The sequence below is a fragment of the Ammospiza caudacuta genome, chromosome 7 (assembly GCF_027887145.1).
Source record: "Ammospiza caudacuta isolate bAmmCau1 chromosome 7, bAmmCau1.pri, whole genome shotgun sequence".
In the NCBI taxonomy this organism is placed as follows: Eukaryota; Metazoa; Chordata; class Aves; order Passeriformes; family Passerellidae; genus Ammospiza; species Ammospiza caudacuta.
In genome coordinates this window covers 3750306-3770197 of record NC_080599.1, presented here as the reverse complement: position 1 = coordinate 3770197, position 19892 = coordinate 3750306, and the positions used below count along the sequence as shown (strand labels likewise).

Genomic DNA, 19892 nt, shown 5'->3' with positions numbered 1-19892 from the left:
ACACACAGAATCATCCAAGGAATGTTGGAACATTTACAGAGACTCCAGATCTGTAACTTTGGGTGGTCAGTCTCTCTGCTGGGAGCCTCCCAAAGGGCCCTCAGCAACTCCTCAGCCCTGGACAGCAGCTGCGTCACCTCTGCAGGGCCCAGCAGGGCTCTCCTGAGCTGCCCTTGCCCAGCTGCACACAGAGCCTGCCCCAGCCAGGGCCCTGCACACAGGCAGGTTTCTGTAGGGCCCCAGCCAGGGCACACAGGCTGGGATGGGCTCTGTGAGCACTGGCAGGGACAAGGCTCCTCTCAGGAGGCAATGTCCAGGCCCAGGGAGATGCTCAGGGAAGGAGAGGGGGCTGAAGAGAGCGGTGCTGGGGGCAGAATGAGGGCACTGTTGGTGTGTGGGAGGTGCCGGGCACAGCTGGGCACGGGAACACTGTCCTGAGTGCCCGGCTGTCTCTGCTCTGCCCTCTCAGGCACAGCACCACAACATCTTCTCTTGGTTCTGCACTGCCCTGATATTGTCACTGTTATCTGCTGCTCTCAGGCAGGCTCTGGCATTTGCAGCAGCTGAGTCAGGCACTGCCCTTGGCATTCCTGCCAGGCAGGGGTGTCCATGGGAATGGGGTGTCCAAGCTTCCCTGGCACCTGTGGGGCTGTGGGCAAAGCAGTCCATGGGAAAGGGGAATGAGCTGAGCCCCCTCCCTGAGATCCCATCATGGGCACAGCCAGGGATCTCCTTGCTGTGCCCTTCCAAGGTCTGAGCTGCCCTCCTGGATGCAAATCTGTGCCAGAGCCTCTGGGAGTTCCCTGAATGTCCCACGGGGAAGGGCAGAGCTGCCAGAGCTGAGGAAATGCTGCTGAGTTTGCCAAGGGAGCTGTGGGTGTCCTTGGCACAAGGGGGTGCTGAGACCTTGCTCAGAGACCTTGAGCCAGGGTGGGACATTCAGGGATCCCTCTGCTCTGGGCAGGGTCTGGTTTATCCCAGGGAGACCCAGGAGTGTTATTGTGCTCTGATTGCAGCCAAATGCAGGTGGGAACAGGCCCATCCAGCCCCTCACCTTCCCTGAGCCACAGGGAATCCTTTGCCTCTTCCATCTCTCAGTGGCAACCTATGAGCGCAGCAGAAATGCTGGGGATTTCTGATCTCAGAGACCCAGGAATGTGGCGTGTGTAGGAAAAAGTTCCTTAAACCAGTTCCTGCCATCCATGTCCTAAAACACTAGGAGTGCAGATGCTACCAAGCCTGTCTGCATTCTGAGTGATTCCCCTGACAAATCCTAAATATCCATCCTTGTCCCTTTGCCACATGGCCACAAACCTGGGGCAGAGGGACAGGGATGGCTCCTCGAGAGCCCCCACGCACAGGCCTGGCTGCTCCTGGCACACTCAACCAGCAAAACTGGAGATCAGGGACATGGGTGAAGGTTTTCCCAGAGCAGGAACAAGGGTGGGTGAGTCCCAGCAGGCCAGTCTGCAGGGAAGGGCCACGTTTGGCTCAAAGCAGCCTCTCCTGACTTGTTCCTGTCCTGTCTCCATGATCAGGTCCCCATGTGCAGCCAAAGGAAATGTCCAACAGCAGCTCCATCAGCCACTTCCTCCTGCTGGCATTGGCAGACACGCGGCAGCTGCAGCTCCTGCCCTTCTGCCTCTTGCTGGGCATCTCCCTGGCTGCCCTCCTGGGCAACCCCCTCATCATCAGCGCCGTAGCCTGCAGCCACCACCTGCACACGCCCATGTTCTTCTTCCTGCTCAACCTGGCCCTCAGCGACCTGGGCTCCATCGGCACCACTGTCCCCAAAGCCATGCACAATTCCCTTTGGGACACCAGGAACATCTCCTACACAGGATGTGCTGCTCAGCTATTTTTTTTTGGATGTTTCATTGCAGCAGAGTTTTCCCTTCTGACTATCATGTGCTATGACCGCTACGTGTCCATCTGCAAACCCCTGCACTATGGGACCCTCCTGGGCAGCAGAGCTTGTGCCCACATGGCAGCAGCTGCCTGGGCCAGTGCCTTTCTCTATTCACTGCTGCACACAGCTAATACATTGTCACTTCCCCTGTGCTACGGTAATGACCTGGGACAGTTCTTCTGTGAAATCCCACAGATCCTCAAGCTCTCCTGTTCACACTCCAACCTCAGGGAACTTGGGCTCATTGCTGTCAGTGCCTGTTTAGCACTTGGTTGTTTCGTGTTCATTGTTTTCTCTTATGTGCAGATCTTCAGGGCCGTGCTGAGGATCCCCTCTAAACAGGGACAGCACAAAGCCTTTTCCACCTGCCTCCCTCACCTGGCTGTGGTCTCCCTGTTACTCAGCACTGCCATATTTGCTCACCTGAAGCCCCCCTCCATGACCTCCCCATCCCTGGATCTGGCCCTGTCAGTTCTGTACTCAGTTGTGCCTCCAGCCCTGAACCCCCTCATCTACAGCCTGAGGAACCGGGAGCTCAAGGATACAGTGTGGAGAATGATGAGTGGATGGTTTTGGAAACATTAAAGTGCTGACCAATTTCTGTAAATCACTTGTAATAAAAGCCGTCTTTGATATTTCTTGTTGGTTCAGCTGTGGGGATTTTTTCCTTTGTTTTACTTTTTTCATAATGTCCACCAAATATGCCCTTATATGTGCCATTTCTCATTTTGTTTCACTCCACCATCCCTGTGCCCATAGATTATTTCAAGGAGGGGCTGTACTCTTGGTGACTTTAAATGAATCAAAGGATCTCCCAGCAGATTTTTCTGCAGAGATGCCCTGTAGTTGCCTTCTCTGGAGCTGCAGCAGCAATGTCTGTGTGCAGAGCTGGGGGCAGATCAGGGCTGGCCCAGCAGCTGTGCCCAGCAGCAGCAGCACTTGGTGTTGTCAGTGCTGCTGCCATGGCCTTGCCCTGCTGCCCTGGTGGCCCTGGTGTTGCTGCAGGGCCTGAGTGCTCTCGGGGCCGGGCACAGTCCTGGGGGTGACAGTGCCGGGGCTGAAGTAGGGACAGGCCATGGGCACTGCTGGGGCAGCACTGACGCCTCAGGCCAGGGCCTGGGGGCTCCAGGCTCCTTGCCCAGGCTCTCTCAAGAACACACCCAGGCCAATGCTCAGCACAGAAAACCCCCATGAGCAGCCCCAGGCTGGCTGTGGGCAGGCTGGGGGCAAACAGCATGGCTGGGGCTCTGCAAGGGCCCTGGGGCAGAGGGGAAGGAGCAGCAGAGCAGGGGCTGATCCATCCCCAGTGCGCTGCACAGCCCAGGGCAGCATCCCAGAGCATCCTCATGGAGCTGCCAACAACATCCCCCCTCTGCAGCCCTGGCCTCTCCCCCAGCTCACACAGGTGCCCCATTCTTGCAGGCACAGACACGGCAGCACTGGCTCAGCAGCCCCTGTTTGCATTGCATACAGCAGGAGGAGCACCCCCACGCTGTTGGTGTGGGGACATGAACCAGACGGAGCACAAATGCCATCAGCCCCTGGGGCCAGCAAGGGCTGGGGGACACCAGGGAAACCACTCTGCTTTGTCCTGGCCTCTGCAGTCAGCCAGAAATTTGTTCCCATCAGCTGGGAATTTCCTGTCCCACTGCAGATGCTGTTGGTCAGAGCCAAGGCTGCCTTGCAGCCACTCCCAAACTGCCCTCAGCATTTCCTTTGTGCCACCTTTGCTTTCCTTAGTCTTTCTTTGTCCAGATTTCTTCCTGTTGCCCAGCCCCGTTCCCTGCCCTGCAAACAGCCCATCCCTGTTTGCCCTTTCCTCTCTGGCCCCACTCCCCATTGCAGTTCCTGACTTGGCAGCATGGGAACGTCCCTTGGGAAGCAGGATCATCCTACAAGTGCTGCAGGAATTGTCTGCAGGCTCCTGCAGTTCCTCCTGCTGCTCCCTTGCCAGAGGCACTCCAGGCCATGGGGGCACATCTGGGCTGCTGTGTCTTGCTCTGGGTCTCCCTGTTCTAGGCAGTGAGGAGGAGCTGCAGAGGCTCTGCAGGACAGGATGGGCTTTGGGGCTGGCAGCTGAGGGACCTGGGCTGCTGGAGCTTCTGAACAGGAGGCCCAAGGCTCCTCCTGCCACTGCTCCAAGGGTGGTTTCAGAGAATCCCAGAATCAGCAAGGTTCGAAAACACCTTGGAGATCATCAAGTCCAACCTGTACCATGATACCTGCCTTGTTTCCTCTGAGCCTCCTCTTCTCCAGGATAAACAACCCTAGAAGCTGCCTCAGCCACTCCTCACAGGACTTGTGTTCCAGACCCCTCACCAGCCTTGTTGCCCTTCTCTGGACATGCTCCAGCCCTTCCATGTCGTTCCTAAATTGGGGGGCCTGGAACTTGACACAGCACTTGAGGTGGTGCCCAGCCAGTGCTGAGCCCAGGGAAAGAATCACTGCCCTGCTCCTGCTGGCCACACCATTCCTGATCCATAAGAATGACAGGGGTGTGATGAGGGAAATGCTAGGGAGGGGGTAGGGACAAAGTGTTTTTGATTGTCAGCCATGAAGGTTCTTGATTTTCATATCTTTTCAGACTGCATTAGGAGGTTCTGGGAGTCAATATCAATTGGACATTGCTGATATCACTTTTAAAATAGGGAAAGAAAAAAGGAAAAAACTGTTCTCACTGCATTGTTCTCAATGTAGTGTATTCGCTTTGAATATACTTCTTAAATGTGTCTCATTATCCACAGTAGTATTGAATATTTAGATAATTCCTTGGGGTAGTTCTTGTTGAGATGTTTTGGAAGAAATTTTTATGAGCCTTTTATACTGAATTCCTGAACGGAAGATTTCAAGAAAGGAGAGGCCTCTACTGTATTAAAATTCATCATCAATATCCAAGTGGCTGAGGATCCATCCCCATCAGAGCAGCAAGGAACAGAAATAGGCACAGCTTTGTGGCTGCCCCAGCTCTGGGATGGGCCCTGCGCCTGGAGCAGGAGCAGCTCTTGAGGGCCCCAAGGCCAGGGCTCTTGTGCTGCCCTGGGCAGATGGGATGGCAGCAGAGGCTGCAGAGCTCTCAGCACCTCAGGCAGAGGGGAGCAGGGCAGCCAGGGAGCCTCCTTTGGCCTTGGCCAACCACCTTCCCCCATGGCTGGGGCTGAGTCCTGTGGCAGCTGCAGCTGCTGCTGTGCCCTTGCCAGGGGCTGAGGCCGTGGGGCAGTGCCCAGAGCAGCCTGGCCTGAGCAGAGCTGTGGGGCCAGAGCCGGCTGGGCTGGGCTGGGGAGAGGCCCTTGGTGCTGCCCAGAGCTCAGGGCAGCTGGCAGAGCTTGCAGAGAGCTGGGCTGGGCTCCAAAAGCCCAGCCCAGAAACCATCAGTGTCCATCGCAGCCTGGCTGAGTGTGCAGGGGCAGGACTCAGGCCCGGACTTGTAAGGCCGGGCCAGCTTCTGTGCAAGGCATTGCAAACAGGCAAGTGGCCCACAGAGGAGGCCACTCTGTGCCCTTGGTGGCATGGACAGAGCAGGGAGGGGGCCCAGGACATTTGTCAGCACCAGCCTCTGTGCCCAGCCCTTGGCAGCCCTGGCTGCTGAGCCCAGCTTTGGCATGGGCTGAGTTTGGCTGTGACCCAGCTCCATCCTCCTGCAGGGCTCAGGGCCTGTTCCCAGCCATGACCAGCCCTGGCCGGCCTCTCTGCTGGCCCAGAGGCCGGCAGAGCCCGGGGCAGGGCTGTCAGCGCAGCCCCACAGTTGCCATGGGCTCTGCAGGAGCTGGCAGAGGCTGCCCAGCAGGGACACCATAGGGCACAGAGCCCCAAGGCTGCTGTGGGCACCACGGCACAGGGGCCGTTCCCAGCCGCAATGCTCCTGGCCTGGGCTGGGCCTGCACAGGGGCTGGGCCACCATGGCTGGGCCAGCACAAGGCCACAAAGGGGCCACACAGCTGCTGCCGGGGCTGACAGCAAGGCCAGGCACACACAAGCAATTGCTGAGCATGGCCTGCGCTGGCCAGGCCTGACTGTGCCAAAGGCAGAGCTCATCTGCCCTTGGGGGCTACAGGAACAGTCCAGAGCCCAAAGAGCCTCCATGGCTGTGCTGGAGACCAAGGCTGCCGGAGGGAAATGCAGGGCTGCTGTGGGATGGGGAGGGCATTGAAATCTAGCACACACCTCAGTTCTCTGATGATCCCGGCACCAGGCTGGGGTCTCTTTCAGCCTGGAGCAGAGAAGATGTTGATGGGACAGGAGCCCAGTGGGACTGTCAGGGATCTGCAGCTTGCAAGGTACTCTGCTGTCCCTCAGGTGCTCTCTGAGAGATCCAATTCCAGCTGGGCACCTCAGGGCACAAGTGGCACTGCCTGTTCATGGGCACACAGCTGATATCTGCCTGGAAAGGGGCACAGGTTTTAGTACAGTTGGTTTCATATTATACAAGCACTTTTTTATTTTCTGTGTCATTTAAGTTTTTTAAGAAATGGCAAAGTTTCCTGCCAGGAACAGGAATTTCCTGGATCTACTGGATCCTTTTACTGAAGGCAGGAGAAGAAATACTGATCTTCTCCTCTACTTTTGCCATCCACATTCAATCTAATATTTCATGACCCCCTTCCTTCAGATGTTTCCAGGTCTCCTGGATAAATGGCCACATCAAAGGACATCTCTTCACTAGACCAGCTGGATCTATTTTCCTTCCATTTCTCCTAGATTTCCTCCTCCAGATGCTTTCTGGTCATTCACGTACCTCTCAACTGACTGGGATCATGCTTTGAACTTCAGGATGTTGCTCAGTATTTCTGAAATTCAAATAAATATCTCATTAGTCAACATCCTAATAACATTTATATCTGTCCTAGAATTAGCTTTTCTTATGTTTGTGTCTAAAACTGTTCCTGTATGCAAATCCCTGGGGGATGGTGGACATGTCAGATGATGCTGGAACATCCCAGAGAGCTGAGGGGAGAGCTGTGATGGTTATTAAACTGTTCAAATGTTCAACTTGTGTTTGTTTGCAAGAAACCTTTCTGTGCCTCTGAGTGTCACCAGACCCTGAGCCCAAAGGACACAAACCTGATGAGTTATGGTTCCCACTGCAGGGGGACTTGGACCTTGGCTCTGCACAGGAGAGCTCTGCATTCCCTTTCTCTCTTTTCCTCCCTCTGGGCATGGAGAGAGCTCCTGACTACAGCATGTGACTCGTGTGTGCAAAGAGCAAATCTGGGCAGAATCAGGGCAGGGAGGGTTTGGGGGACCTTGGGATCTGTGCTGGGCAGAGAAGGTGTTTTCCATTGCTCTGAGACTGTCTGCTGTGGAAAGTGGATTTAATATCCAGCAGAGGAATGGCTTTTGCATTTGATGGAGCTGTGCCTTCCCTTGGCTTTGTTGGCTGACAAGAAATGAACATCCCTCTGTGTCTCGGGCAGCTCCTTCTCCAAGGAAAGCAGGTGGGAGTTGGAGCGAGAGCTGAAAGCTGCAGGTGCAGCCTGGGCTGGAGGGAGCTCAGATTTTCACAAGGCTGCTCTGAGTGCCAGGGCTTAGATGGGGGAAATGGTGGGGTGGGGGTAGGGACAGAGTCTGATTGATTGTCAGCCATGAAGGGTCTTGACTTTCATATCCATTCAAACTGCATGAGGAGGTACTTGGATTCAGTGTCAGTTGGAGACTGCACATATCAATAAATTAACAGGTTTAAAACAAAGTAAAAGGCACATAAAAAATCTTTTCTCGCTGGCTTTTTAAATATCATATATTCACTTTGAATACACTACTGAGATCTACTTAACTACATATGATTTGAAAACTGAAATCAAATTATTCCCAGAGGCTTGGCTCGTTAAAGTGTTCTGAATGTTAATGAGCCCTGGGACACTGAATTCCTGCACTCAAGAGCTGAAGGCTGAACAAGCCTCTGCAGCAGCAAAATTCAGCAGCAGCCTCCAAGGTGCTCAGGATGTCAGCAGCCCCCACTGAGGCCATCCCTGCCCAGAGACCGTGGGGGAATGGGCAGACAAGGAGAGCGTCCCTGGGGCTGGGGCAGCACAACTCAGAGGCACCAGCGGCTCCAGCTGGGAAATGGAGTGTGGAATGTGGCTGGGAAAGCCCTGCCTGGGCTGGGCCAAGCAGGACAGACAAGCCCTGATACCCAAACCTCAAACAGCTCTCTCAAGGAGACATTTAGAAGGAATTACAATTGTTTGTGTACTCTGATTTGGACTGCTGGAGAAATACCAACAAGAGATTCTCAGGAGCTCCAAACAACAAAAAAGCCTATACTGGGAACTTTAGAAAATCAGAGAAACTTTAGCAAATGGTTTGTTATGACATTGTAGTGGTTTTGGTCTGTTAATTTAAGATTTTTCTAATCTTGATATTAATTAATGGATTGATGAGTGTGGTGGGTTTTAGTGTCAGTTATTTATGTATTTATTTTGTTGTGAGACAGGATTATGAGAAAGGTAAAGTAGGCTTAAAAATTTTTTAAAGGTTTAAAGAAAATTTTATTAAAAATAAGTTAAAAAGGAAAAAGGTAATAAGAATTAAAATAAACTTTTTGGAACACCTTTTTTTCTTTACAACTTTTATTTTACTGACAATGTAAACTTAAGTAAACTTAAAATTTCTAGTTAGTTTACTCTTTCTAGAATAGATTTTTTTATTTGCTTTGGGAGAGAAGTTTTCTTTCTATGGTTATGGAAATGTTTTTACAAGAGGAAAAAATATTTTTTGTGGTTCTTAATTTTGTCATGGCTAACAGCTGTCTGGGGAAATTTGTTATTGTGAAGTTGTTTTTATAGCTACAAGATTGTTTGCATCTTGTTGGTGGGCCATGTCGACTAATGAGGTATTGTTTTAAAGATGAGTTGTTCAAAGGTAAATGTTTTTATTATTTACTTTTAAAATATCTTTATCTCTGGGAATAGAGATCTTCTCTTGAGGGTACTGGAATACTTTTTATTTCTGTTTAAACTTTTCATGGAATTACAGTTTATTTTTTTTTCTCTTAATGTGGACGTTTTTGTTCAATAATAATTTGAATATTTTTTATAGTTTTATGTGTTATAAAGAAAAAGAGGGTTTTTTATGGTTTATAAGAGGATTTCAGTTTTAAGATTAAGGTATTTTTTCTTCTTTTTTAATTGGGATTTATTTTCTTCTTTACTGATCTTGATGGTTTAAAATTTTTTTTAATATGTTTGTATTTTTTCTTTTACTTTGAAGAGGATTGAAATATGGAAAGGGTTAACACCTGACCCACCAGTAACTTGTGGTGGAAGTAATGGTGGAGTTGTGTTAGGATTGGTTTTATAGCTGGTTTTTGGGGTTTTTGTGTTTAATTTTATTTGTAGGGTTATTTCTTATGGGTTATAGGTTGTAGGGGTTTTTGGTTTCAGTTGTGTTGGGGAGAGGGGACTTGATGCTAAGATTTTAATAGCTGTGGCTAGCTCTGTTCTAGTTGGGGTTTTGTGGCCTCTTTTATTTTCTGTTTGGTAGTTGTTGGGGTTTGGTTTGGTTAGAATGGGGCCGATGGGGACAGGGGATGGCCTGGGCAAGGGGGAAGGGGCTCGGCCCATGGCAGGGTTGCTTGGTTTGGTTTGGTTTGGTTTGGTTTGGTTTGGTTTGGTTTGGTTTGGTTTGGTTTGGTTTGGTTTGGTTGAAATGGGGGCTGGAGCTGGGGCCCGCTACTTCTTTGTTGACTGGAAAAGAAAGAGGAGGTTCCTGGGTTTCTTTGTTTTTAACATATGTGTTTAACAGAGGCATGTTCAGTATCTTAGTGGTTTAACAGATTGTCAGTTACACAAAAAGTTTTGTATTACTTTGTATAATTCTTCTCATGTTCAAACTACGACAGACATTCAACCAAGAAAAACACTTCTCAAAGCACTGACTTAGCACTTTCAACCTCACAAACTCTAAGCCTGTTTAATGTTAATCAAAATTTGCAGGAGCACAGAAACAGAAGAAGAAGACACAGAAGCACAAAAACACAAAAAAGATACAGAGAGGCACACATACAGCTACCAACTCCTGAATTCCAGCACTGTTCAGATGGAAATTCCAAGAGGAGGTAGGGTCAAGATGTGTGCTTGCCTTGTGGTCAGCCTTCAATTCCCCTTGGTCTTCCTGGGCCCTTCCCCCAGGTGGGACTTGGGCTCATTTGGTCCCTCAGGAGCTGGGCTGGGGCTGCAGAGGTGGCTGTGGAGCATTGCCTGTGCTGTGCCAGGGACTGGCAGACACTGCTGGGCTGGGATAGAGGCTCCAGGGGGATTGGGGTTCCAGGGCAGGGCAGTGCTTGACCTGCCCTTTCATCCCCCATACATGAAATGTTTTGAGCCAACAATCTTCTTCAGTCTATAACAGTAAGGCAATGTTGGAGGTGAAATCCCAATTCTGGCCATGGGCACCTGGAGGAGAAGGACAGTTCTTTCCATAGCAAGGAAAGCACATTTTCAGTAGCAGATGAGAAGAGACCCTCAACATGCCAAGGTCAGCTGGACCAGTAAGGGGGCCCAGGAGACCGAACCAGCCCGACTTGTTCCATCCTCCCTTAGTTTTATGGTGCCCTATAGTGTTACAATGACACCTTGGTTCCATGAGGTCTTGCAGTGTCTCTGTTGTTCCCCAGGCCCCACAGTGTCACGGGACTCCTCTGTTCCATGTGCTCTGCAATGTCACAATGGATTTTGGACCCTGGGGGTTTGCAGTGTCACAATGGTCCCCTTTGGCTCCACAGTGTCACAATGGACCATTGATGACACGAGGCTCCTCTGCATCACCCTGGAGCTTTGGCTCCATGCAGCCCTGCAGTGTCACAAATGCCTCTTGGTTTCACAAGGCCCCACAGAATCACAATGGTCCTCTTGGTTCTGTGGGGACCCCCAGGGTCACAATGGTCTCACTGGTTCCATAAGGCCTTACAGTGTCACAATGCTTTGTTTATTCCATGGGGCCTCATAGTGTCAAAGGGTCTCCGTGATTCCATGAGTCCCCTCAATGTCAGAATGGTCTCCTTGGTTTCATGGTGCCCCTCAGTGCCACAATGGCCCCTTGGTTCCATGAGGCTGTGAAGTCTCTTAATGGTCTCTCCGTGGTTCCATGAGCCATGGCAATGTCACAACGGACCTTTGGTTTGATGGGGCCTCACAATGTCACAATGATCCCTACATTCCATGGAGCCACACAGTGTCAGTATGGTCCCCTTGGTTCCATGAGGTCCAGCAATGTCACAGTGCTCTCTGTTGCTGGGCTTGCAAGGGTTGCAGGGTGAAGAGAGAGACGAGAATTTTGACCTCATGTTGAGAAGGCTTGATTTATTATTTTATGATATATATTACATTATAACTATACTAAAAAGAAATAGAAGGAAAGTTCTCAGAATGCTAGCTAAACTAAGAATAGAAAAGGAATGTAATAACGAAGTTCTGTGTCCAGGTAGAAAGCAAGAACAGTTCTGCCGTGAGAGGTAAGTAAATCCAAACATTCACAGAAGACCAGTCACAGATGCACCTGTTACATTCCACAGCAGCAGATAAACATTGTTTACATTTTGTTGCTGAGGCCACAGCTTCTCAGAAAGGGCAAAAATCCTAATGAAAGGATTTTTAACAAAAGATGTCTGTGACAGCTCTCATGACTCCATGAGTCTCAGCAGTCTCACAGGGCCCCACAGTGTCACAATGGTCCCTTGGTTCCATGGGCCCTGTGCTGCTGCATTCCGTCCTCCCCTTCTCAAGCCACCCTGCCAGCTGAAAAATGCTCCTTGGGGCTCAGCCTTGGCCAACAGCCCCTGGGCTCAGCTCCTCTGCTGCTCATCACAAACGCTGTCTGCTTCAGGCACTGCTTCTGCCCAACCAGCTCCTGGTTCCTTTAGGAGCAGCCCTGGGAACTGTTTTTGTTCCCTCAGTAGCACAAGATCCCTGTTCTCACCCTGCCAAAGAAAGCTGTTGATGCCAAGTGCAGCCAGGATGAACCATTGCTGGGGCTGGGGCCCGTCTCGTAGGGCCCTGCAAACAGCGCTCCAAAAGGAGCCCTTGGAGCTCTCCTGGGCCAGCCACTCCCTCTTAGTGGGGCCTCTCCCAGATGAGAACTCTCATGTTTGCTGCACTCGGGGATCCTGAACAACGACGGAGCCTAGGCCGATCCCCCCACTCCTCCAGGCTCAACTCTTCGCCCCCTGGGGGGATGCCAAAGGATCCACAGTGAGCATTTCCTGCCCTCAGCGGAATTTCTCACAGGTGCCTTGCACTGACTCTTTGTGTCTGTGTGCACACAGGAGTGCCTGTGCTAGGGAGATGTGGTAGAAATGCTGCTCTCTGGGGGGCTTGATTGCCTTGGATAGCTGAGTCAATTAGATATCCAGTTATCAGTAAGTAAGTTTAAGTCACGAGGTCTAAACGAAGTTAAATGCTGCTAAGCGTTGTTCTTTTTCTAAGTTGTTAAATTTAAATTATTAGCTAAGTTAAGGATTGTTAAGCGTAATTCCTCTGCTAAATTTCTAACTCCTAGGTTTTAAGTTAGGTTAAATAGTGTTAAGTGCTGTTCTTTTGCTAAATTGGGGAGTTGAAGGTATCAGTAAAAGTTAAGGTATAAGTTAAGTCCTGTTAAGTTTGAGCTCTGTTAAGCTTTTGGGCCGTATGCCTTTTATCTTTACCCTCACTGTCCTTGTGTCTCACACATAGCCAGGAAGAGTTCTTGGCTGATTTCTGGTATGATTGCCTGGATTTGGTTTGGTTTTGTTGTTGCTTTGTTTCCTTGGTGTGCCTGAAGTGTCCAGTCAGGAGCAGAGAGCAGAGTGACTCTTGCCAAGGAATTTTGTGCTTCTGTCCCTTAATATTAAATCTGATTGTTGCTGATTCCTTGCTGGGGATTTTTTCAGCGCTCTCAAGCCCTCGTTCGTAACAGGATGAAGGAGCCGTGGCCCAGGCTCTGGCCCTGGGGGACACGGGGACGCTGCCAGGGGGTCCCTGTTCCCCTGTGCCACCCCCAGGGCCCCGTCCCCCTGTCCCCGTGTCAGGCTCTGGGGTCGATCTCATGGAACATCCTCTGGGGGAGGCTGCGGGGCCGGGGGCGGGGGGACCTGGGGGGACAGGGGACCCTGCTGTGCACGAGCGGTGCTGGACTGCTCTGGGGGGCCAGGGCAGAGTGACCTCCCCAGTGACCTCACACAGCCCCTGTGATGTCACACAGCCCCTGTGATGTTACACAGCCCCCTGTGATCTCAGACAGCCCTTTTGCAATGTCACACGGTGATCTGTGATGTCACAGGCCACTCTTGGACATCACACCACCCTAGTGATGTCACAGAGCCAGCTCTGGGATGTCACCCTGGAATGTCATGCACCTGCACTGTGACTTTACTGAAGACTCTGTGGTGTCAGAAAGTCACTATGTGATGTCACAGCCCATCCCATGATATTACACAGCCACCCAGTGATGTCACAACCCACTCTCTGATGTCACAGAGCCACCCTCTATGATGGCAGGATCTTCTCTGTGGCCCCTCATCCTACCCTATGATGTCACACCCAGCTGTGTGATGTCACAACCCCCTCAATGATGTCACAAAACCCTCTCTGTGATGTCATACTGCTACTCTGTAATGGCACAGCACACAGTTTGACCTCACAGCCTGCTCTATGATGTCATCCAGCCATGCCATGATGTCACAGCCTGCTCTGTGATGTCACAGAATCCCCTCTATGATGGTGTAGCTGCTTGATGACCTCACACAACAAACTCTGTGATGTCATAGCCCTACCTGTGACCTCACACAACCCACTATGTTCTGGCTTTGGCCTCCTGGGGGCCACCTCCCATCTGCTTTCAAAACACTGGGGGCCTGTGCTTTTCTTCTCATGGAAAAAAAGGTCTTTCAACTCCAGGCAACCATGGCTTAAATTAAGAATCAGCCTCTGAAATTCCTTATATCCAAGGAGATCTCCCAGACAAAAGCTGTCAGGCCTGTCCAGGTTCTCTTGGTTTTCTGAGGGCCAGCTCTCATCTGCCTTTAAAACACTGGGACTCTGTACTTTCCTTCCTATGGAAAAGAATGGTCCTTCTTGTCCTGATGCCCGTAGACAAAAGTGGGCTTTGGCCCCCCAAATTCTGTCTATCCAAGGATTCCTCCCTGACCACAGGTCTGGCTTGCCTTGGCCTCCTAGGGGCTGCCTCTAATCTCCAGCACAGCCAATTCCCTCGGGCATCAGATACCTTGTTCCATTGTACTCCGTTTTCCATGGTGCACCTAGAAATCTTCTCTCCAAAGGCATCTGTCCCTCACACTCATCAGCAGTCACCATCAGAGGCTGAGAGTTTCTTGGGTTCTCCCTATCCCTTGGTCAATGAACCCATCCCGGGACAGCAATCCCAGTTGCCCGGCCTCACTTCCATCCAGAATGGTGTCATTGGCTGCAGAATCCCAGATGGGAGCAGCCAGGTCAGGATGGACTCATCCGTCTGGCAGGTGAATTCCCTCTGCAGGTCTCACAGCTCACCCAGGGATAGAAAGCGAGTGATGTTTTCTGGCTCTGTCTCTTCCACTGGGTGCAAGGGTCCGGCTGCATCCTCATCAGTCACTATGCGGACTGATTTGCTCTTTGATCTCTTCTTCTGAATGGGGGCAACTGCTACTGGTTCAGGTTGTTCTGGTTTGGTGATGGTGTGTGTGGCAATGCTGATGGCACTTTTGGTTTCTTCCTCCTCTGTGACAGTCCGTGTAGACACAGACACTGTTGCTTTGCTTTTGGTTTCTTCTTCAGCTGTGACAGTCTGCCAAGACAGAGATGCTGTTGTTTGGCATTTGGTTCTTTCCTCCTTTGTGGCATTCTGTGCGCACACAGATGCTGTTGTTTTGCTTCTCTTTTCCTCTTCCTCGAGAAAATGCTGCACCACACCATGTAGTGTTTTTTTCCTAATCATGTTGCAGGCTTAGAAAAGACAAAACAGAACTAACAACACTATGCTGTCCTTGTCATCCAGAGAGAACTTGGCATTTTCAAAAACTGCCGTGTCAAGCCTGAGAGGCTTGAAAAAGAAATTCTTTACCCCTTCCCCCAGTAGCGGGGTGTAATTGGTGAGGCCCCAGACATAGCAGCCTAGATTATGACAAGCAACCAATATTGAGGACATATTCCAAATTATGTTCATTGCCCCAGAGGTTATCATGCAATAGACATAACAGACCAATAAAGCAATTTTTCTTGCTGTGTAAACCATACCCTGGTTTACACAGAAGCATTAAAATTGGCAGATAATTCACCATGTGCAGAAAAATACAGAGAGCTAGGTATAAGACCCAGATAAGCATGTTGAGCATCATAGCAAATAGGTGGCTTCTACAATACAAAATTGTAATTCTGACTTTTCTCAGTACCTCCTGCCTCTCATTGGGTGCCAAAATTTATGTTCTGGTTTGAAAGCAAAACCAGTGAGAGACTCCAAGTCAGAAATACAATTTATTAGGAAAAAAACAAAAACAAAATACATGCAATAATACAATAGAAAAACCACTGACAGAGTCAGAATACAACCTGATGTCCTGTTGGTCAGGATGTTGGTAGCAGTCCAGTTGGAATGGTGGCTGCAGTCCTCCTGGAGTGGCAGGTGTGGTTCTGTTGGAGCTGTGATCCTGTAGAAGGGTAGTCTTCCTCTGAAGATCCAGTGACAAAGGCAGCTGTTCCTCTGGGAAATCCAATGGAAAGGCAGCTTGTTCTGTCCCAAACCCCAGATTATATCCAGATGGGGATGCCTACCTCCTCCCTCCTGGGCAGAGCATCTCACAATGAGCTGATATCATTCTGTGAGTCATGGGGTGGGTCCATTAAACAGAAATGGCTCCTGGAGGGAGTTATCTCTCAGTCATGCAGAATGGCATTGAAGGGCCCATTAACAGGAGATAAGGAATAAAACAATGCCCCTCCTGGTTTAAACTGCTCTTGAGGATGGGAATAGAATACATCTTTATATTGTAACCAATTGTATCCCACCCTTCCATCTATTACCAATGAAAGGGTGGAATGGAAGAACTTCATATTTGGTGTCATTTTGTGCTCTGCTGTGAGTTTCCCAAGGGCTAGTAGTGCTGTTAGCTTCAGGAACAATTTGGCCAATGGCTGTGGGACTGAGGGCTTGGTGAAAAATGAGAACGGTTGTTATTCTTGTATTTACAGTCTTTTGCTACATGTCCAGTTTTCTCGCAGTTATAATAGTTTCCACTACCTTTATTATATTTTGTATCGTGGGGAAGAACGTTTGCTGCAACCAGCACTTCAATTGCACCCTGGCTGGTGGCCTTGGCTAGGCTGGAGTCACAGTCTCAGACCGCTTAGCAAATGCAAGCATCAACCATCTGAGCGATGGCTGGCTCAGGGTCAAGGGGGAGGGTGTGCAGAACATTTCAGCAGTCAATACTGGCATTACAGGAAGCTAATTTGCTAATAAAATTATCCCAGACCTTTTGATTGTCAATCTGTTTTTCCAGAACTTTCATAAGGTGATCGACAAACTTGATATAGCTCTCATCCAGGCCTTGGGGAATGTCAGTGAAGTCAGTGTTGGGTGTATAAGCATCAGGTGTTTGGAGGAGGGTGGACCATGCAGCACCTTTGAGATCTTCCAGTATTGACTGGGGGAGGACTTCAGCCTGATATTGCGGTCTAGTATAGTCTCCTTCCCCAGTAATGTGGTCCATTGTGAGGTGTTTTTGCCCTTTTTCCTTAACATAACCTTTTAATAACTCATCAAGTTTATTTATCCAAAGTCCTTTTCACAAATAAACTCATCAGGTGACAATATAATTTTCATACACTGTTTTAAATCATACAGTACCATCACGTGGGTGGTAAATGTCATGTCCAGCAAATTGTTAAAATAGGGAGAACCCCTCCGATAATCTTTTGCAGCCTTTACTATATACTTCATTTCTCTGTGGGAATAGATTCCCATTGAGGTTTTGGCCCCTGCTTATACTGCACAGGTGCCACCTGAATCTTGGCTACCACCTCCCAGTTCCCCTCTTTGCGGCTTTTCTCCGTATCCTCTGCCAAGAATCCTTGGGCTCATCCTCACTCTTGGATAAGCTATTGCTCTCTTCCTCTGTAGAGCAAGCAGGTCTGCTGGCAGAGGCACAGGGCTTTTGGACGACCACCAACACCCAGTGTTGAAGGCCTATGGTAGCAAAAATGGCTTCCTTCTGTTTGGCCCCATGTCCAGTTCCGGGGTAGGAACTCAACATCAAGGTGGGACCCATCACAGGGGAGGTACCCGGAGCAAAGGCAGGAAATGGGGATGAAGATGGGAGGGAATCTGAAATGGAGGTCTCTCTAACAGGAGCATTGCCATCTTGTGATTTATAGGAAGGGGGATTAGGATCATGGAATGAAGGAATGTGGGCAAGGGAATATCTCAGGGCAGCATGGCCACTACCAGCCTGAAAAGAGGACAGAAAAGGAGGGGGGATGGCAGACAACAGATGGCTTGTCTGTACCAAAGGGCAGACTCCATCTCTCGTCCTGTTCTCAGGGAATGTGGGGGGCAGGTTGAATAAACCAGGACAAAGGGGCTGACCCATTAGCTCGTTAAATTATCCTATAGATTGAATGAAACAACAGATAAAATTTCCCAACATTTAAAACCCCTTGTGTTTGTAAAATATAGAGCTTTTCCCCAACAGCATCCCAAAGCAATAACTGATAGAATCAACAGAGATATCAGGAAGCTCCTCAAATAACCATGAACAATACCTTTTAAACTCCCCTCAGAAAATAAACTCCCTTCTAAATTTAAAACTCTTCAAAACAAAAACATCCTTTGCAGCTTGGGACTGATTATTTCCCATAGCTGCCCCCAATGGAAGAGGAAATGCCCATCCATAGGAACAGAAAATCAAAAGCCCAAATCCCTGTGAGCTCTCTGCCACTCAGTCACTCACTCTCAGTCTCACAGGCACAATCTCCAGCCAAAGTGGGGCTTGTGGGGCTGTCAGTGAAGTTGGTCCCATCGATGTTGAGGGGATTGTCAACTTCTTCTTCAGTGAGATTCAATAAAACTTGAGTCTCAATTCAGTGTTGTGGCTGACCTGAAAGGGGAACAGCTTCCAGTGACATCTGGCTGGCAGGATGCTCACGGGGACCTCAATGAATCTGATCCCTGTTTGGGCGCCATGTGTAGCTCTACATCATGGCTCTACTGAGGCCCTTGGAGCATCCAGCACTCATGAGCCCAAAGCTCACTGCTACCTTAGAAAGCCGAGAGAATAGGCAGGATGGGTCCTCATATGATCTCCTGCAAACTGGGTTTATTGGTACAGGAACAGGCTACACAGCTGAACAAGGTCCAGGGACGAAGACAAGGCGTAGGCTGGGGGAACAGAGTCTTATATGGGGTAGTGAGGATGGAGCTAAGGGTCAGGGTCCAATGGAAATGGCGAAAATGGTGCAGAGGAGGGGTCAGAGGTCAGGTCAACCAATAGGGAAACAAGGGTGGAGGAATGCAGCAAACTAGGGCCAATGGAGGGACAGAAAGAGAAGAGAACATTCTAGGGCCAAACAAACATGGGCAATAGGAGTTGAACTAGGGTAATTAGGCCAATGGGCCAATGGGGTAACATAACGTGACATAAATCATCTGTCTGCAAAGATCAATGGGAGAAGAAAGAGTCTCACCCTAACTTCAAAGCCTATTCCTCTTATCTGGAACCAGTCCTCCATGTCTGGGGGATTGAGACTCTGATGGTGGGCCCCTGGGCCTCCACACATCCTCACAGCTGGCCCAGGGCAGGTCTGGAGTGGTCTTGGTCGCAGCTTGGGCTTGGCACACACTTGAGGAGGGTGTCTGTTTTCAACAGGGAGCTTAGGAGTTTTAGATTACTAAAATAAAAGAAGAAAAACCCCTCTTTGGCTGAGTGCAGCCAGTTCTCCAAGCTAAGCTGACCCCAGGTGAGTGAGGAGAGACAGGACTGGTTTGGAAATGTCGAGCAAGGCTCTCCACACTGGGTCAGATCTCAAGGCACAGCTTCTCAGAGCAGGCCAGACCTCCTTAGGAAAGCCCCTGGTTCTATCAGTCAAAGAATGCTGCTATCATTTCTTCTCTAAAGAGAACCATACACCCTTAAAACTGGAATGTGGATTTATTAGAAGCTATTTGAAATATTTCTCTGTAACAATAGAAAAAGAACTTCCTAGTGAACTGCACTACAGTAGAGGGAAATCAAAGCAAAACCATGGTTTGTCAGGATGTGCTTGATCATAATGAGCCCCATGGTGCATTTGGAGCTGAGCCCTGGAACCTCAGGGTTTGAGAGGAGATTGCACAAACCTTTCCAGGAGTCAAAGTTGGACAAAAAACCCAAAGTGTCTTGAGGCATGAATGTGTCCTTCTGAGGTCCATCCCCAACACGGACTCCTCATGGACTCCTTGGAGGAGAGAATTGGAGGCCAGGATGGCATTAAATCCTCTCAGAGACTCAGTGTAGAAAGGAAAATCCAAAGTACCTTAAAAAACTTGAGTATCTCAAAGTATCAATGAGCACTACTGAGTGTCAGTACAAAGCTCTCAAGGGACTCGTTAAAGCAGATAATTGGGGCCATGATTGCCAAACCTCTCACAGAGTCTGTATCAAAAGAGAAACACCAAGTACCTTAAAAAAACCTGAAGTATCCTGAAGTATTAATGAGCCCCACTGAGTGCTGTTACTGACAAAGCCTCTCCAGGGACTCATTACAGCAGGTAATTAGAGGCCATGATTGCACAAACCTCTCAGAGACTCCAAGGCAAAAACAAAACCCAAAGTCCTTTGAAAAAGCTACAGAGAGGCTCTTGGCACAGAAGCAGCTCCTGGCAAGGGCAGCGCTGCAGAGAGACAGCTCTGCCCAGGAGCAGCTCCTGTGCACAGCCCAGCAGGGCTGGGGCACTGCCTGCAGCCACCCCGGGCACAGCACAGAGGCACAGAGGGGTTAAACTCAGCCTGGGCTGGGAGCACAGAGCAGAGCTCAATCAGGGC

General features: G+C 49.8%; 1 protein-coding gene across 1 annotated transcript; it reads left to right on the top strand.

The window, feature by feature from the left end:
- Positions 1 to 1942: 1942 nt before the first annotated feature.
- LOC131560193 (olfactory receptor 14J1-like) lies at positions 1943 to 16517 on the top strand (the record flags this gene model as incomplete). The annotated part of the gene is made up of 2 exons (XM_058808860.1): positions 1943 to 2404; positions 16374 to 16517. Coding segments are annotated over 2 exons (606 nt in total), but the record flags the coding sequence as incomplete, so codon positions are not given.
- Between the last annotated feature and the right edge of the window lie 3375 nt (positions 16518 to 19892).